This window comes from Nilaparvata lugens, chromosome 11 (genome assembly GCF_014356525.2).
Source record: "Nilaparvata lugens isolate BPH chromosome 11, ASM1435652v1, whole genome shotgun sequence".
NCBI lineage: Eukaryota > Metazoa > Arthropoda > Insecta > Hemiptera > Delphacidae > Nilaparvata > Nilaparvata lugens.
Window position 1 is genome coordinate 24,159,267 of NC_052514.1, and position 18,422 is coordinate 24,177,688.

At 33.9% G+C, this 18,422-nt stretch overlaps 1 protein-coding gene across 1 annotated transcript in view; it reads right to left on the reverse strand.

The window, feature by feature from the left end:
- Nucleotides 1-18,422, reverse strand: part of LOC111059969 — a 76,355-nt gene that overhangs the window by 12,705 nt on the left and 45,228 nt on the right. The window contains exons 2-3 of the mRNA XM_039437923.1: nt 2,155-3,522; nt 1,071-1,178 (exon numbers count right to left, since the gene is read on the reverse strand). Coding sequence (XP_039293857.1) covers nt 1,071-1,178; nt 2,155-2,553 — 507 coding nt within the window. The 5' untranslated portion in view covers nt 2,554-3,522. The remainder of the gene's footprint in view (nt 1-1,070; nt 1,179-2,154; nt 3,523-18,422) is intronic.

An 18,422-nucleotide genomic window follows, 5' to 3' on the forward strand; every position in this document is an offset into this window, starting at 1 on the left:
TTTTCCAATAAAGCATATTAGTTAAGTGCCGTGCCCTCGGTTCTCTTGTATGAGGAGCCCAATATGTGGCTTAGCTTGAGGCTAGAGGCCAGTCCTGCAAGAGAGTTATAACTTCCTGATGGTTTGAAACCAATCATGTGGTATGGTTCAGTTCAAACCTTGTCATCCTTAATCCCTCCCATAACACACACTCATGTAGGCATTATTCCAACATACATCATAGATATAACTAGAACTGGAAGAAAATGAAAGTGCAAGGTGTATAAATATTTTCTTATTCATGGAAATGATCACATTACTGCGATCATTATTCAAGCGTTACAAAATTCTTGAGTATAGGCTTCATCTATTTCCTACACGGCCTACACCTGAACAATTTTCACCATTCAATTGAGTTCGGTACTTAGTTTCCTCATTGGAAATAGAAAAATAATTATACATCATTCAAGAATTTTGATAGTGCCAATTGAAACTCAAGTTACAAAAAAAAAACATTACAAAAAACTACTAGTAGGCCTACCCTATTTTATTTTATTCTAGACATGACAAGGTTTTTTAATGTTTTTGACACTTTATAACGGCAAGTTTAGCTGAAACTAGTCGTGTTTAGATTGGAATATAATAGTAATAGTAATTGTTTGTGATTATTAACAGCTGTATTTTGGGCTATAGTAGCTCAGTATAATCATAGAGAAACAATAGCGTAAGTGGATATCCCATGATATAGGGCGTTTATGTCGTAGCTTTTACTGTTATCTCAAGCCAAACTTAGTTCTTCCCCTGAAGTTGTATGACACTGGTAGTCTCTCATATTGTGCTGTTCATACACTCTCACCCCAACAAAACAGTAAAAATCGACAATAATCGACAGTAATCGGCTTGAGATAACAGTAAAAGTTACGACATAAACGCCCTATACCATGGGATATCTATTTACGCTATTGTTTCTCTATGATATAATTCAGTAACCAATCTTCAGTAAATAACTGATCCAATTTTCTGAGATAATCCTATAATAATCAACCAACTCATATATATTATAATAATCTCAATAGATGATAAATTCTTACGTGCACTAGATTGACGGTCTTTTCTCTCTTTTTCATCCGACATTTGGTTGCAGCTATTTTGTTTCGTTCTCTTCGTCTTCGTCTTCTTTCTTCATCCTCAGGCGTAAGCTGAAAACAATAATAATTTTTTTATTTAGATGAAGCTTAGAAGTGGCTCACATTGAAATATGAAGAAGGTTTAAAAGACTCAATTTATTTATGAGATGCAATCACTTCAAAGTTGAATAGAGGATACAGTTTCAAAAATTCAAATTGCAAAGAATATAAATATTATCAGCCTCAAACAAAGTAATAAAATTAAACATTGCAAATCTCGTATTACACGGCTAAATGCTATTATACCATCCCAAGAATTTGGGAAAATTAGAGGCACTTGAAAACAACTTTCTGCCACTATTTTTTGAATTACGTAAAATTTGCTCTAATCCCAGAGCGTTCCATGTTTCGCAGCTCATAACTTATTGAAGAAAAACCTCTATCAAAAGGTTTATATGCTGCAAACCAAAATAGGCATTGCAGCATATAATATAAATTCTTGAAGCAAAAGGTGATGTCAAGTTTTGGTGAAGTAAGGAGTAGGTAACGTGAAGTTGCATATTCTACAATTTATTGTTTAATATTAAAAGGCATTTTTTGAGGAGGAGTTGAGGACAATAATTTGTGTTCATTATTAACGGAACCAAAACCGTTCTCTCTCAAGGAAACTGTCTAGGGAATTTCAATTGATGAAAATCTTTTAGGAGGAAGCGGAAGGTGTTTCCTCTTCAGTCCCCAGATACAAAAGTTTATTATTCATTTATTAATAGTCACAAATCAGAATATACAATAATTCCGATTAAGAGGGAGCAACAGCCTGAACTCAAAAGTAATAAAACATATAGCTAACTATTCCATTTGTTCTGATTGTATGGGATTTTATTTGTATTTAATTTGATTGTAAAAGAAGAGATGTTGTGATATTTCTCCATAATTAAAATAATAAAACGTTATTTAAAACGAATATAGTGGTATTGATAACATCAACGTCTTATCCATTGAACGATCTAAATAATTATCATAAACTACTGTTACCTCGACCACATACCTCCTCAGTTTTGCAGGTCCGACTCCCGTCCTCAACCGACGACAGTTGTGCATCCGACGAGACAGAATTGTTGCGGCGTTTCGTCTGCAGCGTGTGACGCAGACCCTCCTTGATCAGCTTGGAGCAAGTCAGCTGTACACTGGGTGGAGACACGCAGCTGGGAGATCCACTACTGCAGGTGCTGTTGGTGTCCGAGCCACTGGGGGGCGAAGACGCCAGCCGGGGCCCCAGGGTACCCCCGCGGTATGAGTCGAACGGGTTCGACATGGCGATTAGCGAGTTCAGAATTTCGGGGGTTCGCGGAGTGGTGCAAGAGCTTTCGCCCCCCGCCACTGATAGCAGGTTGCTACCAGAAGCGCCCGCCAAATTTAAATTGTACATTTTCGTTCTTGTTTTCATACGAATTTGCTCGAAATTGATGTCCAATAGATCAAATTATGGAATTTTCCGCCAAATTTGTATTGTTCATTTTGGCTCTGGTAAAATAATCACCATGAAATCATTAATCTAAGTTTCAAATTCCCCAGACATGAGAGTTCACAACTTGCACAAGATCATTCCAATTACACAAATAATTAAAGTTTAAATCACATTTTCACCAAGTCTCCGTTCACATAGCTCTTTTGAATTGATCCATGAATTATGGATACTACTTCTGCTTTATATCTCTGAGTTTTTGAAAAATATCTCTCTAGAATTCCACGTGGTATGTCTCTGAATGTTTCAATTGATAAGTTGTCGTTGATACTCAATATAATAATAATAATTCAACATTTTCCTTTACTTTGTCTTATAATTGAATTATTACAGACTGAAGTTACATTGTCTCTGATATTTCATCTAGTATAGTTTTTGATACATCCTTGCTATGTGAATAATAACCAATTGAGGTCTTTAATATTTTATAGAATCTGTTTTACCAGATCTACTTTGTCTTTCAATTAATGAGTTCCTCAAATTCTTAAAAACATTCTATAAAAACTAAATATGTTAGAACTCAAATTTAACCTTCTCTTTGTCCTTATAAACTTTATAAAAATGTATCATATATAGTTTTTTTATCACGCAATGGATATTTAAATCAATTCAGGTACGCTGCTTGTCTTTGATTAATTAGATAAGTGTTTTATTCGATTGGGTGGTATGTATTCTCGTATAACAAGTGCATTGTTAGAATACGTGAATAATACTTATGAGGGCTGACTAAATATCACAATTTTTGTTAACCGTCACAGTCTTGTTTGGGGTGTCTTTGGGTAGTCAACTAGCATGGACAGCTGGCCAGGACAGTTGACTGGGTACGAATGTAATAGATTGTCGTTTCTGCTATCTCGATCGCGGCAAGTCCGTGTGGAAGACAGTTGAGACCTGAAACAAACACAATTAAATAGATTAAAATATTTATTGGGAGAATAGTTTGGATAATATAGAAGACAGTAGATTAAGAACTAATGAAAAGACTCAAAGTTTTGAATTGTTACAATTTTATTAACTATTTACTAGAGTATAGTTTCTTGAAGTTTAATACGGTGTAACCATCGGAACTAGTTCCTCGTTATTCCCTTAAATGAGTGATAATTCCAATTCTTTCAATTCAATAAAAACTAGCAGGTAACCCGTGCTCCGCAAAAATCTAATTAAAAATTTTACCTTCTGAGTTCGTGAAGAATTTGAAATTTGAAATATGCCTATAACCTTCCTTGGTAAATTAAGAAACAATATGCAACATTTCAAGTTGATCAGTTGAGTAGTTCAGACGTGATGATGCGTCATTCGTGAATTTCTTATCACATTCTTTCCTTTATTATATTATAGATATCACCTACAATTATACACAGGTAGGAAAAGTAGCATTCGAATGGCGGATTAGGTAGAACAATGTTAGACGGTATTTGTTAATACAGTATTAACACAGTAAGTATTGTAGCACAGTATTAATTAAAAAATGAAGATAATAGTTTATCACAATCAAATTTCCAATTCATAGGACGTCTAGAAATTCAGAACAGAATAAAATTCTAGATGAAGGAACAACAGGTGAGAAGCCAAATTGTAATAAAATAAAGTCTCCAGTGTGCTCTGTGCTTCAAGCGACAAGGCGGCGCGGCGCGTCTCCAGTGTGCTACGAGCTTAATCGCTATTTTAGAGTTGGCCTCCAGGCCTCACTATAACTACAGAATAATCCTTGTATTATAATGAAATCAATCTTTCTAGTGTTTCTTGTTGTATTTGTGGGTCAGAATACCTGAATGTCAGAGATAGTAGTCATTCATTCTGACGTCTTATCGTAGTTTACATTCACTGTAGAACAGATCCAACTTTAGAACTTCACACTATAATCCTCTAGCACTATTGTTTTCAGTGTCTCCCACGGATAGGAATAGAGTTGACATTTCATGCAAATAACATTCTCACCAGTTCTTCTCATTTTTCTTCCTCTTCTTCTTCTTCTTTCTCTTCTTCTTCCTCTTCTTCTTCTTCTTCTTCTCAAAAAAATATTGGAGTAAAAAATTCCGCCCAAAGTTTTCAAACAAATGAGCTTGTTCACTGAAATCCCGTTTTATTCAGCTCGAATATTATTCATTGCAAAAGATTGTGTTTGTTTGAGGATATATTTAAGACAACATGCTTTGAAAACAGCCATTTACATAAAATGCAAATTTTCTCTTTTGGCATTTTTGTTTAGATGAATAAACACGCTTTTGAGCTAGTATTGTAAATGCAGATTCATAACTCCTACTTCTATAAAATTTATTGCCGATTCTAATAATTTTCATTTTCAAGTACTGTGACCTGTTAGTGGTCTAAATTTTATACGATGGTAGGCTATGTTAGCCTACTTGATCTGTAGGTCAGCCATTTGCATAATATTAAGCTGGTACCGAAAATGCAGTTTTGCCGAAATCAGTTTTTCCAATAATCCAGAGAATTGAACTAAATTGATGATAATATAATCCTATAGTAGTGTTCAAAAATAGTAGTAATTGATATTAAGTGTATTTTTTTATAATTTATGTTAGGAAACCTATTGATAATATTAATAATAATCAAAACGATAGAAAAGACATTCAATTCCCACTATGTGTGTGTGTAAAAATCAGTAGGTCTATATCTTCATGACATTCAATTTTATAATGATGAATATCAATACATTTATCGTACTCAGATTAAATCAAATCTTATAAGCAATACAATTCCAAAATAATACGTTACAAAAATACAATGACGATATTACAGAAATGGAATCAACCATAATTCTTCCAAGGATGCTTTCTCTAAATTCTTCTAATGCATTCTCAATATTTCCCATGTGAATAGTGCTTTCAAAATATAATAATACTGTACGTCATATTCATATTGTTATAAATTAAAGCTTTTGAGCTAGTTGTCATTTTCAACTGTCAATATTGGCATGAACAGTAACAGTTATTGTCTACTTTCGACTGAACCTCATCACCTCTATCACCTCATTCTTCCACATTCAGTATAAGAATCTCGAAGATCCCATTGGATCAAATTATATATTTCACTTTCAACAATGAAAAGTCTATCCCTATTTCACGGAAGTGCAACAAGGAAGCAGCACTCCTGCAGTAAATGACACGTCATGGAAATGTCGTTCAATAAGCAGGGAAGCAGAATAAACTTCTGATGATGTAAATTTTGTAAGTTTTCTTCGGAATCTATGTTAAAGGAAATTTAAACTATCTTTCTTCTCACTTCTCCTTTTCTCACGTTTTTCTCAAACAGCTTTGTTTGTATCCTGCTTTAACAAGTCATGTTCATTGATTTCTCTGTTATTTTTACTTTTTTAATCGTCTGCTTGCTCTTTGTACAAATTTTTCCCTACCCTTTCACTATTTTCTTCGTGTATTCTGTACTATTCCAAAAGCCACAACTGGGCTCAATAGAATAAATCGACAAAGGAGACAATAAATCTGTTCGTGTAGCCGTGTATAATAAGTCAACAAATTAGGTACGGCCTAGTTTTGCGAAGCAAAATAGAATCAATGTTCTTTGGCTCAGTACAAGCGCAACTCATGTCAGTAAACCGCAATTATCGTTATTTGTAACTGGAGATTTACTTACTTCAAAAGACAACCATATCAAAGTCTTGAAAGTAGAAATTACCTTCCGCCATGATGGATATATTTGAAAAAATAGCAAACAGATACAAAAATAGAACAGATAAGTGAATCAATCAAAATCAGTTTAGTAGAAATCTAGAAATCATCGAAAGTTCAAATCTTATAGGCAAGAAACACTTTACTCTAGATATAGAGTATAGAGAGAGAGTGAGGGAGTATGTGTGTGTGTGTGTGAGTGAGAGAGAGGGAGTATACTTGGCGAGTTCTCTATGCTTTATACTTATTCCCATCAACCAATGCTGGCAATTTAAAGTGAATCTCCTACTTTACTTTGATCTCTTTTTCAGGCCATTTAGATGAAGCAAATACATTTTCACTGACAAGTAGATGAAGCTAATGATATCAAATTTCTATAGGGCTGTTTGAAGAATATTAGAGGATCTTCTGTTATTTCTAGTGATAACTACACTCATTGTAATAGTTTGATTCAATTTAAATTTAGTCAATCGAACTGCTGAAGTATTCAATTAAAGTGTATCTAATTTTAGTTATTTCGGTTTATATTTTAGTATTCGTCTCATTGAAGATTCTGATTGTAAATTCTTTGAAGTGGACAGTCAATAGCGAGGAAAGTAATAAATAAATCTGTAGAATCAATGGATGTAGACCTCGTTCGGTAGGTACAACTAGTTCTGCTTTATTATCCTCACTAAAACAGTATCGCGAATGGAGTTTAAGTACGAAAATAGTAAAGTGAATGCAGTTATAGCTGTTTTCTTCCATTAAATAATAGTGAAGCATAATATTAAAATCATTCTGAAGTAATAACTTACTTGAAGGTTCTCTTTGTTTTCAATTAAATCTCACTTTAATAACTGTGTTTCTCTTTACAAAATAAGTACTTAACCGGTAATCTGTTTCCAAGCACAAGAGTGTCTACAGAATAAGATAACACTTAGATTAGTTACGATTAATTAAGTTATTAAATTAGTTAAGAGAAGTTGAAATCAATTTATATTTTCAGAATGGATAAAATGAGTAATCTTTTATTTTTATCTAGAGTATTATGATTGTATTTAAACGAATCTAGTGTATCTGTATTTCAACAAAATCCATTCGATTTACAAGATAATAATTATAGGCTTATTGTATAGGCTACTGACTGATGGTAGACTATAGTGAGTCATTGTGTGGTACATCATTATTTAAAGGTCTTTTTAAAACAAGAAAGATGGCATCGAAAAAATGTTCTATGATACTTGTATCCAAAATGGCGACTGATTGAAGTTTTAGTTTTTAAAGAAATGAGGGGTTGTAACTCAAATATTTTGAATGTAAACACCCATTGTGTGATACATCATTTTAAAGGCCTTTTCAAAACGAGACATCAATAGACATCAAGATGACATCAATAGAAATATTTTATGATACATTTATCCAAAATGGCGGCTGGTTGAACTTTATCAAATATTTCTTTAAAAACTAAAACTTCAATCAGTCTTTATTGGAATAACTAGCTTACCCCGGCGAACTTCGTACTGCCAAAAAGTCAATGTATCTCATGTCACACTTGACTTTATTTGGTGAATCATTGAATTTATTTATTTACAATCAATATTTTCATTTACATCTCAATACGAACTTCCTATGTGCTTAAAACAACCTTTTTAATACCAGTAAACAATTTTATCACAGAGTGATGTGTTTATTACAACTGGTAAGTTTAGATGCTGAATCATATATCACAACACGATCTTGATTCATGATGATCTTCCTGTTCTACGTTTAGTTAGCCGCTCGGCCGATAATTTCGGAAACATAGGTCTGTAAATATCTTTTCGCCACACTGCACAGAAAGCAGCTGTTTTCCAGTCCCTATGTAGATCTGAAAGACCTTGTTTGCAGACGACTTCCATATGACGTCAGAAAAGGGTTTCTTTCCAGCCTAGACCGGAAAACGTACTCTTTCTAGCCGCTAACATGGAAGTCCGTAGTTAATAAGTCATCCACTAGATCGGGCAAGTGTCAACATTCTTCATCTGGAGTTGCAATTATTTCAGTTCGAGTTTTGAATCAAACTAATTCAGCATTCGCTTCGCAACCATTTTTATTAAATTATTCATTGTTGATTAGCACATTCCGAATTTTCAAAAATGTTTGAAGATGACGACGCCTGTGATATTCCAAGTGAAATTTTAAAAGAATCTGAAATCCTGACTGCAAATCTTCTACCACTAAAATCAAGAGATAGGTACGTTAACTTAACAAGTATTCTTTATTTTGTATTCTTTATTTATTTTGTCAGCAATACCTGTAGTGTGGCAAAAAATATCGTTTGCACCACGGGCAAAAATGTTTTTCCGGTTCTCAATCTTTTCTAGTCCTCGGCCTACGGCCTCGGACTTGAAAACCGATTTCGAGCCGGAAAAATCTCATTTTCTGCTCTAGGTGCGAAATATACTATGTATTGTTAGCCCCCCCTATTAGAATTTCTGGTCAGAAACCATCCCCAACATTCACACAACATATTCCAAAAGTTTCATGCCGTTCTGTCAAGTAGTTTTCAAGTCTATAAGGAACAAACAAACTAACACACGAACAGACATTCATTTTTATTATAGAGATAACTGCCCACAATCATATTCTGTTCTTTTTCCCGACTCTCTTTACGCTTTTGTCTTCTTCCCTCACAGTTTACTAATTTCTCGGTTTTCTGTTGAAAAAGTAAAAGAATGAAAGAAGGAAAATATTCGATTAATTTGTTTTACTTCAATCTAGTACTGAATGGAAATGCACTTTGAATTGCATCGGTTCCAACCAGAACTGGATAAAGATTTCATCAATTTATTGTTCTGAGCTTCATGACCAAAGTGAACTTGATAAAAATCTAGTAATCTAGCCAGAGTACTCACAGAAGGCTCTTTTGAGATTCACGTTTTTACCGACACTGTTTAGCCTTTCCCACGAAATGACCTGACTTCTGACAAACTGTCGTGGAAAATAATGAAGTAAATAAAAATGTGGCAAAGTGCACTCTACTACTCCTCTCTCATTCTTTCATCTCTTTTCCCCCTTCTTCCTTCCCCTTACATTCTGTTTCTCGTTGAAGAACGATAAAAATTAAGTAGGATGACGTTGAAAAATGACAGAACTGAGGTCGTCACGGAGGATCGTGCTTTCTCTCTCAACCTCTCTCTCAATGACTCTCTCCATCTAAATCTTTATTTTCCTCTCTCAATTTCTGTCTCGTTTTCAACTAGATTCCAAGTTTTCAGCAATTGCTCAGTTTGCAAGTACACAAAGTTGTGCAATAGTGATGAGTCAATAAAAAAAATATTGAAAACAGCGTAAGATATAAATATAGTGTGGGGAGAGTTGGTGAAGAAAAGGGTGATAATGAATATGAAGAGTGAAGAGTAGATGGAACCATAGAAAAATTTGAATGGAGAGACCTACAGAAGCTCAATTTATTATTCGTAACTATTTTGTGATTGCACTGAATGCACGGCTATCCTAAGGTTGGCATAGTGAGATTTACTTTACCTTTTAGTATTCGTTATAGATTCCTATGGATCTTAATATGAATGCTTCCCATTCTACCAATGCTGACAGTTTGATGTGAATATCACTAAACCACGATCAGTAGGACAAATTGAAGATTCACAATAATTATAGTAAGATAATGATATGATAGGACTGATATGTTTGAAGGGACGGATTCGAGTATCCAAAGGTCCAATGAACCCTACACGTCAACTATAGCTTATTGTGCTCCCAAGTACGTTACTTAGGCAAACCAATACCTGTGTCCTTTACAAGATCCAGGAGCTTCTCCCTATACTAACATCCCATTCATCACCTGGTTGCTTGCAGCCAACCAAACAGAGCCCTTGGTCCTTGCCTTTGGTCTTTTACAATCCAGTGTGATATGCTTGGCAGACTGATTGGTCCTGGTGACCTATGTGAGTGAGGTCCACTCCTGGCCTTTGTAGGTCCTTCCGCTGAGGGAGGGGTCCCGCATGTCCAGGCATGGCTAAATACTACAGGGGGGCACCTGGTATCCTGCAGGCACCGTTAGAGACACCATAATTATGAATGCACCACTCATCAGCACGGTCCACATCACACCTTGGGTTGGCATAAGAAGAAGTAAGAATATGGTCAAGGGAGGCCTACATATAGAAAAAGAAAGAAAGAATGGCACAAAGCTAAGTCAATGGAAACAGGTCATTCTAGAAATGAAAATTAAAAATCATATTAAGAAGGGCTTTGGAAAGGGGGTCCCTTATAGTCGCCTCCTACGTAAAACAGGGATATATGTTTGACTCAAAGCTCCCCCAACCCACAGGGGGCATAACTATAGTAACCAGATTTTATAGAGAAAAAGACTATATTTTCAAAGTATCAGTTCAGAAAATCATTATCGTGGTTCATCACCTGACGCTAGTGTTCACGCGCATTTCAAGTCTACTATTCAAAGACCTGAGCCAGGTAAGATCTGATTAAGTACCTTATTTTTTTCGGAAAGCAATACTTTCCTTACCTATGGTAATAGGGCAAGGAAAGTAAAAATGGACGAAGAGTTGATTGAGTCGAAGAGGATGCGGAAGAGGTTTACTTGATTATGGGTAATGAAGAAAAAAGCGTTTCTTGATGTAGAGATGAGGTTAGAGGTTTGGAGAAAACAATACGATTCTAATTATTAGGTCAAGGTCAATCTAAACATTTTCACTTTAAACTGTCAGTATCCTTATACATAATAACACCACTTATTGCCATTCAACCTACACTGTAATCTCATCTGTACCTCTGTTCACTAAATGTAACGGAAAAAGTTCAATAATATCAGCAATGTATTGATTAGAATGGTTACTTCCATCATATAGCGATAACTGTTTTCATAAGTGAAAACTTTCCGTGAGTTGTTTATTATTTAATAGTTTCCCAGTTTACACTTCACTTGTAGATTGTACTTGAAAAGCAAATGACCAACTCAAGGCTATATAGGCGATAAATTCGTTATGCAATTGAGATTAGCATACTGATGCTGATAGACTACGGTTAGCAACAGAGGTTTTTTGTTAGAGACTTCTTCAAAATATAACTATTCACACCAAAGTGAGTATTGACGCTCAAAACATAAGGTCACGAAGATAGAAACAAAATTGAAATGCATTTTAGTATTTAGATGTGGAAGAACGATTCACGTTCTATAGAGATTCACTACAAAATAACAGCATTGGTTAGAAGAGAAGCAAACGGAAATTATGTTATGTTAAATCGATGTTAAATTGTGTAATTTAATTACATAATATTGAATTATGTTAAATTGATGTTATTTATGAGGAATAGGCTACTGACAGTTTAAAGTGAATCTCACGACAGCCTTCTAACGTATATTTATTTATATATATGTATTCTAATGAACAGAAAAATAAGGCGATGTCCCAAGTCCTAAGTATGACAGTGACGTGTTTCGATTATTGTGGCATGGCTTTACTGATTCAACTATAATATTTTATAAATAAGTAATGTTACAATATGGAAAAACTTTCAAGGATGTTGAATACATACCAGAACAAGAGCCACAGGAGTAGCATGAGCATGGAACGTAACTTTTCTGAGCGATGCGTATCTGTGCGACCACGGAGCCAACAGTTTCCCAAATAAGATTGGGTTGCATTAAATAGACTTCATTTGCATGCTTCATGTGTGATTTGTGTATGATTATAGAGGTATAAATTGATGAATAAATCATATAGAAAAATAAAGCATTATTAACATTCATTTTAGAGCGAAGCCTGTATTAATTAGATTTAGAGGTGAGATAAAGCCACTCATGAATCTTTCAATCATTTTATTAACAAAACACTGTATTTTTGCAGATAAATTACAAGTTACATGATGCTGATCCTATTAGTGATCTCAAACTGCAAGATTAATTTGCTGACAGACTCACAGTTTGTTCAAAACCAGACACCCACTAACTCTAACTCATCCAACTCACCTCCTTCAAATAATTTCAAATGACATGGAAAAATAAATATAATAGAGAATAAAGAGAATAGAGATTTTGAAGCACGCAGAATGAGTAGAATTGAAAGGATGTTTAAACATGGAGAGAGAAGAAATAATCAAGGATATAAAAAGAGAATAAAACTTGTTTACCGCCTTCGTTTCATTTAAAAGTGAGAATTACTGTCAGCATTCCTTTTATAAAACATGGATGTCTCCCAATCAAACAACGCTGACAATTTGAAGTGAATCTTACTATAGTTGATGAATGTTCTTGAAGAACGTTTTGAATGAGGAATGATTCTCCAGTGGGTTATCATTCAATAGCTGTTGATTATTATTTGCAAAATGAAACAAGAATTATTCTAGACAAGTATATTCTACCTCCATTTTTAGACATTTATTGGAGGCTATTGAATGCCGGTTATAAGTTTTCAGTAGTAACTTTTTCATGACCATAACTAATAGGCCTAATACCTTTTCAGTTAGTGGAAACATTGTAGGAATTTTATAGCTGTGATATTATTCCATCACTGCAGTTGAGTTTGCGTCGTTCTGATTAAAAGAAGGACATTTGATAGAATTTATTTATATGTATTATATTTCAAAGAAGGAAACTATCACTTTTTCGTTTGAATAATCAATTTTGGAGTTAGTTTGTGTTCATGTAATCAATTCGAGTATAGAAATTCGGTTCATCTATCAATAGCAATATAATAATATTATACTGAAGTATAGTCGTAGCCTTTATTACTGTTAATTATCATACTCGAGTGAGAATACTGATCAAATTTTAGAAGAAAAATGTAAAATTCTTTAAATAAGTCAAATTTTTGTATTGGAGTATTTTCTAAAACGCTTCTAATATCGAGGTCTAATTGAGTCAGTATTGTGATACAGTCAAACTTCGATAAAATCTACGCTCTGAAATATCGATTAAGATCATCTGTTTTTCCAAACCTTGAGATTTATCTTGTTGGAGCCTGACAGTTTCACAAAAATATTCACTAAATTCAACCTGCTGCACAAGAATCTCTCAAATTTTAATTCAATTGTTCTTTGAACAAATTCTTACTCACAATTACACAAAATTTACAAAAATGCAAGTAACAGTACAAAAGAAATTGAAGCTCACAAGACCAAAGTCAGATCATGAGCTTGTAATTATAATAGGAACAAATACTAAAGTACAAAAGAAAAAGTATAGTAACTTGAAAATAGAAAATAAATAAGTGAAATACATTTCTAAACCTTTATAGCACAGATAACGGAGGTGGAGAACTCTAGAAACACCTCCTTCCTACGAATTCTTTGATAAGACGAATTTTCCCCATACCTTGAGATTTGTCTCTTTGGAACTCAGTCAGTGCAGAGTTGTTTCTAGTGAGATTACCTTTAAACTGTCAGCATTGCTCATAAGTGAAATGAAAGCTGCTCATTGAAACAATGCTGACAGTGAGTTGTTACTGTCCTTGGCGACAAGCTGTCTGTTATAGTAACTCCACTATAAGAGTGTAACATCTATAGTTATAGTATCCATGTCAGCAGCTGTGTTTATGTTGACTATTATTATTTGTGTCACGTGTTCAACATCTCACACACAATCACTCTCTCTTCTTCATTTTCAATCTTCTTCATCAACTCCTCCTTTTTCTATCTATATCTCTTTTCCACCCTCACTCTCTCTTGCTTCCTTACCAAAATTTTCTCGTTCGTTCTCCTCTTCAAAATTCTTATCTCTTCATCTCATTTCACATTCAAATCTTCAAATGAGAACAGTTTAGTTCTCTTTCAATCATTTGTCTCCACTGGCTGTTTTATCTTTCTTTCCTCTTTTTCTATTCTTCGTTCGCCAGCTAAATTATCTCAATATTGAGCATCATCAGTATTTCTTCAATCATGTCTCGTTTTTTCCATCCAGTTCAATATTATTCAGTTCATATTATATGAAATTCTTTGAATAGTTAATACCAAGTTTGTTAATTAGGTGATATTATGATAAAATGATATCTGACCAGTATTTGTAATCTTTATATCGGAACAAATCTAAACTGATTTATTTCTACTATGTACTGGTCTTTTGAAACTGATCTAGTTCTTCTCATCGCTTCGCCCCAGAAATCTATCTCATCCTTCAAATGTATGTTTAGGATCGTACCGATAGATCGGCCGACGTTTAAATAGATTTACGTTCATTCTTGTTAAAAGATATTCAAGAATATCCTTTTCAATAACTTGGCAACTCTCTACATAAAATGGTACACATAAACAGAGAACTGATGACTCCAGGAATAAGTTGGATGGAGAAAATGAAAGAAGAATGTGAAACAATAAAAATACAATGTGGAATGAACTATATGCACAAAAGAACAAATTTACTAGAATACAAATAATAGAGATATAGACAAACTGAGTGAGAGGAGAATTCAAGTTGGGACGATACAAAAAATAAGTGATGAATAAAGTACAATGAAACAGAGTTTGGTGAGACCAGTAAGAGAGAGAGAGATTGATTGATTGATTGAGTACTTTATTTATGTAGATTACAATATATACTGGCTTATACACTTATCTATATAATACGAGAGAGTAGGGTTGTGTTTGTTCGTGTGTTCGTTTGTTCGCATCAAAACATGTCAACTTGTGGATTGCATACCGGAAAAACGGGAATGATTTCGATCCCCAAATTTTGCACATAGATTCTAAAAATATCAATCTCGTGCACCTGGAAGCCCAAATTTCAATTTTCCTCCTAGATTTTTCAGAATTAATGTGTCAAATTTCATCTATGCTACCGTACATAGGCCTAAGTACCATAGGCTACATTGTTGCAGCCCAAAGTGTGTTTTTTATGAGTTATAATGCAGTTACAAGACTCTCATTTTTGAATTTCAGTGTAGCATAACGGTAAAACGCTAGATTACGGATCGATGGTTCCTCGTTTCGAATCCCCCGATACTTCCAAATTTTTTTGTTCTTAATTTTTTCCCTCGAAACGTATTATTATCAATTATTTTTTTAAGGAATTTGTTTTCATTACAATTGAACTTGGATTTTATCAAATAATTATTTTTAATGTAAAATTTTGCCACCAGTACAAATGAAATGGACATAGTCTTCATGCTATCATTGGATTTCATAAGAAAAACATGAATAGATCACAATAAAATGAGTAATAATTTATATTCTTCAGTTATAATGTACTATCAGACACGAATTTGCAGTGAAACTAGTATTTTAGGTATTTTGTTTGGAATTGGGAAAACAAAAGGCTGCCTGATTCAAATTGAGGAGGATCTAATCGATACTAAAATTTATTGATGTATTGGAAAAATCAATATGATTCTGTGAGGTTTTCAAGTATTATGTCTTCTTCAGTTTTCTATACTATAATAAAGGAAAGAACTGGCTTATACATATACACGTAAGGAATAGGGAATTATGTTTGACGCATCATCAAGTCTGAAATATAATCAACTGATTAATTTGAAATTTTGCATAAAGATTCTTAATTAATCGAGTATGGTTATTTATGCCTATTGTCAGTTCTTCAAGATTTCATTACGTCAAGTTTTCAATTTGTCATGTTTCCAGTTGTTGTATGGAAGCAGCTGAACATTTCTTTCAAAAGGGACATTAGATGATAGGCATGATTGGGAATCCTATTCGAATAAAAATAACTGATTTTCTGTCGCATCAAAACCGCACCGATTTCTCAAACCGTTCAAAAGTTATTCTCATTCAAAGATACTGATAAATCATCAATCTATCCATCATCTTTACTATAATAATGGAAAGAGCTGGCTCATACACGTACGTGATGTAGGAAAATTATGTTTGACACATCATCACGTCTGGACTACTGGACTGATTGATTTGAAATTTTGCATAAAGATTCTTCATTAACCGAGGATGGTTAATTCAAATTTCGAATTTTTTATTACGTCAAGTTTTCATTTTGCAGTTATAGACCCTTGCGAAGCACGGTTTATTGTATACCTACTAGTATACAATAGCTTAGAATACAGCAAAATTATGGATGAATTTACAAAATATAAATTAAGAAAATAATTATTGAGCTGTATATAATATGAAAGAGAAAAACAATTTGTAATAACTATAGATGAAATAGATAATATTGTTATGCATCTACAGTACATAAATTGGCGGAGCTTTGGACATATCAATGTCCATTCTTTGGAAAGAATATTCGAAGTATTCTTCCCTCTAACTCTCTACCAAAAGAGAGAGAGAGAGAGAGAGAGAGAGAGAGAGAGAGAGAGAGAGAGAGAGAGAGTGAGAGAGAGAGAGAGAGAGAGAGAGAGTGAGAGAGAGAGAGAGTGAGAGAGAGAGTGAGTGTGTGTGAGAGAGAGAGTGAGTGTGTGTGAGAGAGAGAGTGAGTGTGTGTGAGAGAGAGAGAGAGAGTGTGTGTGTGTGAGAGAGAGAGAGAGGGAGTGAGTGTGAGAGATACATACCAATCACGAACAAGATCCAGATTAATGCCACGCCTCCAAGCTCAACCAACTTTCTTCCGATTGGCTGACAACGAATACGAGAGCGAGAGTTATTTCTGAATTCTACCGGTAAGTGACAACAGGTACTGGGTGATGAACTTTGTATGTTGTCGCTTGAAATTCTCATGTTGAAAATTCAAATACTTTTGAATGGGTGATATTCTTGAAATTTAGATAAATATAATTAATTTTAATTGTTTAGATGGTTGTGAGAGATGCGAAGTAACAAAATGTTTCAGGTGGTTCACAAATAATTTTATAATTATTATATCATTTATCATTATATAATTATTATTAATTTTATATTATAATATATTAAGAGTATTTTTATAGTTATTGGACTATATTTTACTTGGGGTGATTATATTAATTATATTTTATAGCCTAATATATCCATTACTTTTACTCATATAATCTGAACTATTCCTCTGATAGATGGATACACTACTCAATCATGTTTCTCCTCTCATGATAAATATATTTATTCAATCTTTAATTTTTTGCCAATTTTAACCTTACAGAATCAACATTTCTTACAAATCATTTTACTTTTTCTTGTAGTCTACTCTTACATTCACTCTCTCTCTCGCTCTATCACACCCTCTCTGAATCTCTCTCCTCGTTTCACTTGCCTGATTCGTTCTACACCCACTACATTCTACTCTAAACACACCAACACACAACATGCAAGCTCTTAACCTATCAGGAGCCCCTATAACAGCGCCAGAACCACATTGAAAAAACAAAATGTTTGTGTATATCTATAGTTTCAAGCATCTTTTCTGGTTCATTCATTCATAGCTTTTTAGCCTTCCACTGGTAACTCTTCCTCCTCTCTCATCCCATCCTCTTCCTTTTCTTCTGCCTCTTCTTCTTCTATTTCCTCTTTCTCCTCTTCTCTCAACTACTCTTCCTACTTGTTTGTTCTTTTTTATTTGCTTTGCTCTTGGACCCATAAGTTCACACACAGATTTCTCCACTAACACCCAACACAAGATCACCCAGTAGACACTTGTTTCTTTTTTCTTTGCCGCCTTTTCTTCTTGTTCCTTTTCTCTTTCTTCTTCTTTTTCATCATCTCCTTTTGCCTCTTTCCACAGCTTTGATCGTCCTACACTACACTGGGAAAAATCTGGAGGATGCACAAAATTCCATATTCAGGGTCAAACCATAGTGTGATACAGGTGCCTAGTCCCTAGTGTCTTTAATAATGTATGTGATGTAGATTGGTTTGTGATCAATCTGAAAACTGTTTCGATGAATTAGAATTTTGATTTATTGTTGCCTACAGGTATCAAAAACAATGATAACAGGCACGCTATTAGTTAGTATACAAGTCATCACTCTTCGTCATATTTCCTCCCTTTTACCAAGCAGCTTTTGTGGGTATCATTATACGTGTGTGTTGATTCAAATAGTCCGAAATTTTCATTCAAGTGTCTATTATTTCCAAATTTGGTGAACAATTGAGTTATTTTTGTTTCAGCAAATTCAAATTTTTACTTTGATCTAAGACCGTAATAAAACACATACCTGAGTACCATATTTTGTTTTGGAGCCAAGTATTTCAAAAGCCATAATTATTCAACTATTGACTATCATCTTCATAAACAACAACAAGATTATTATAATAATAAATGCGCATAATTTA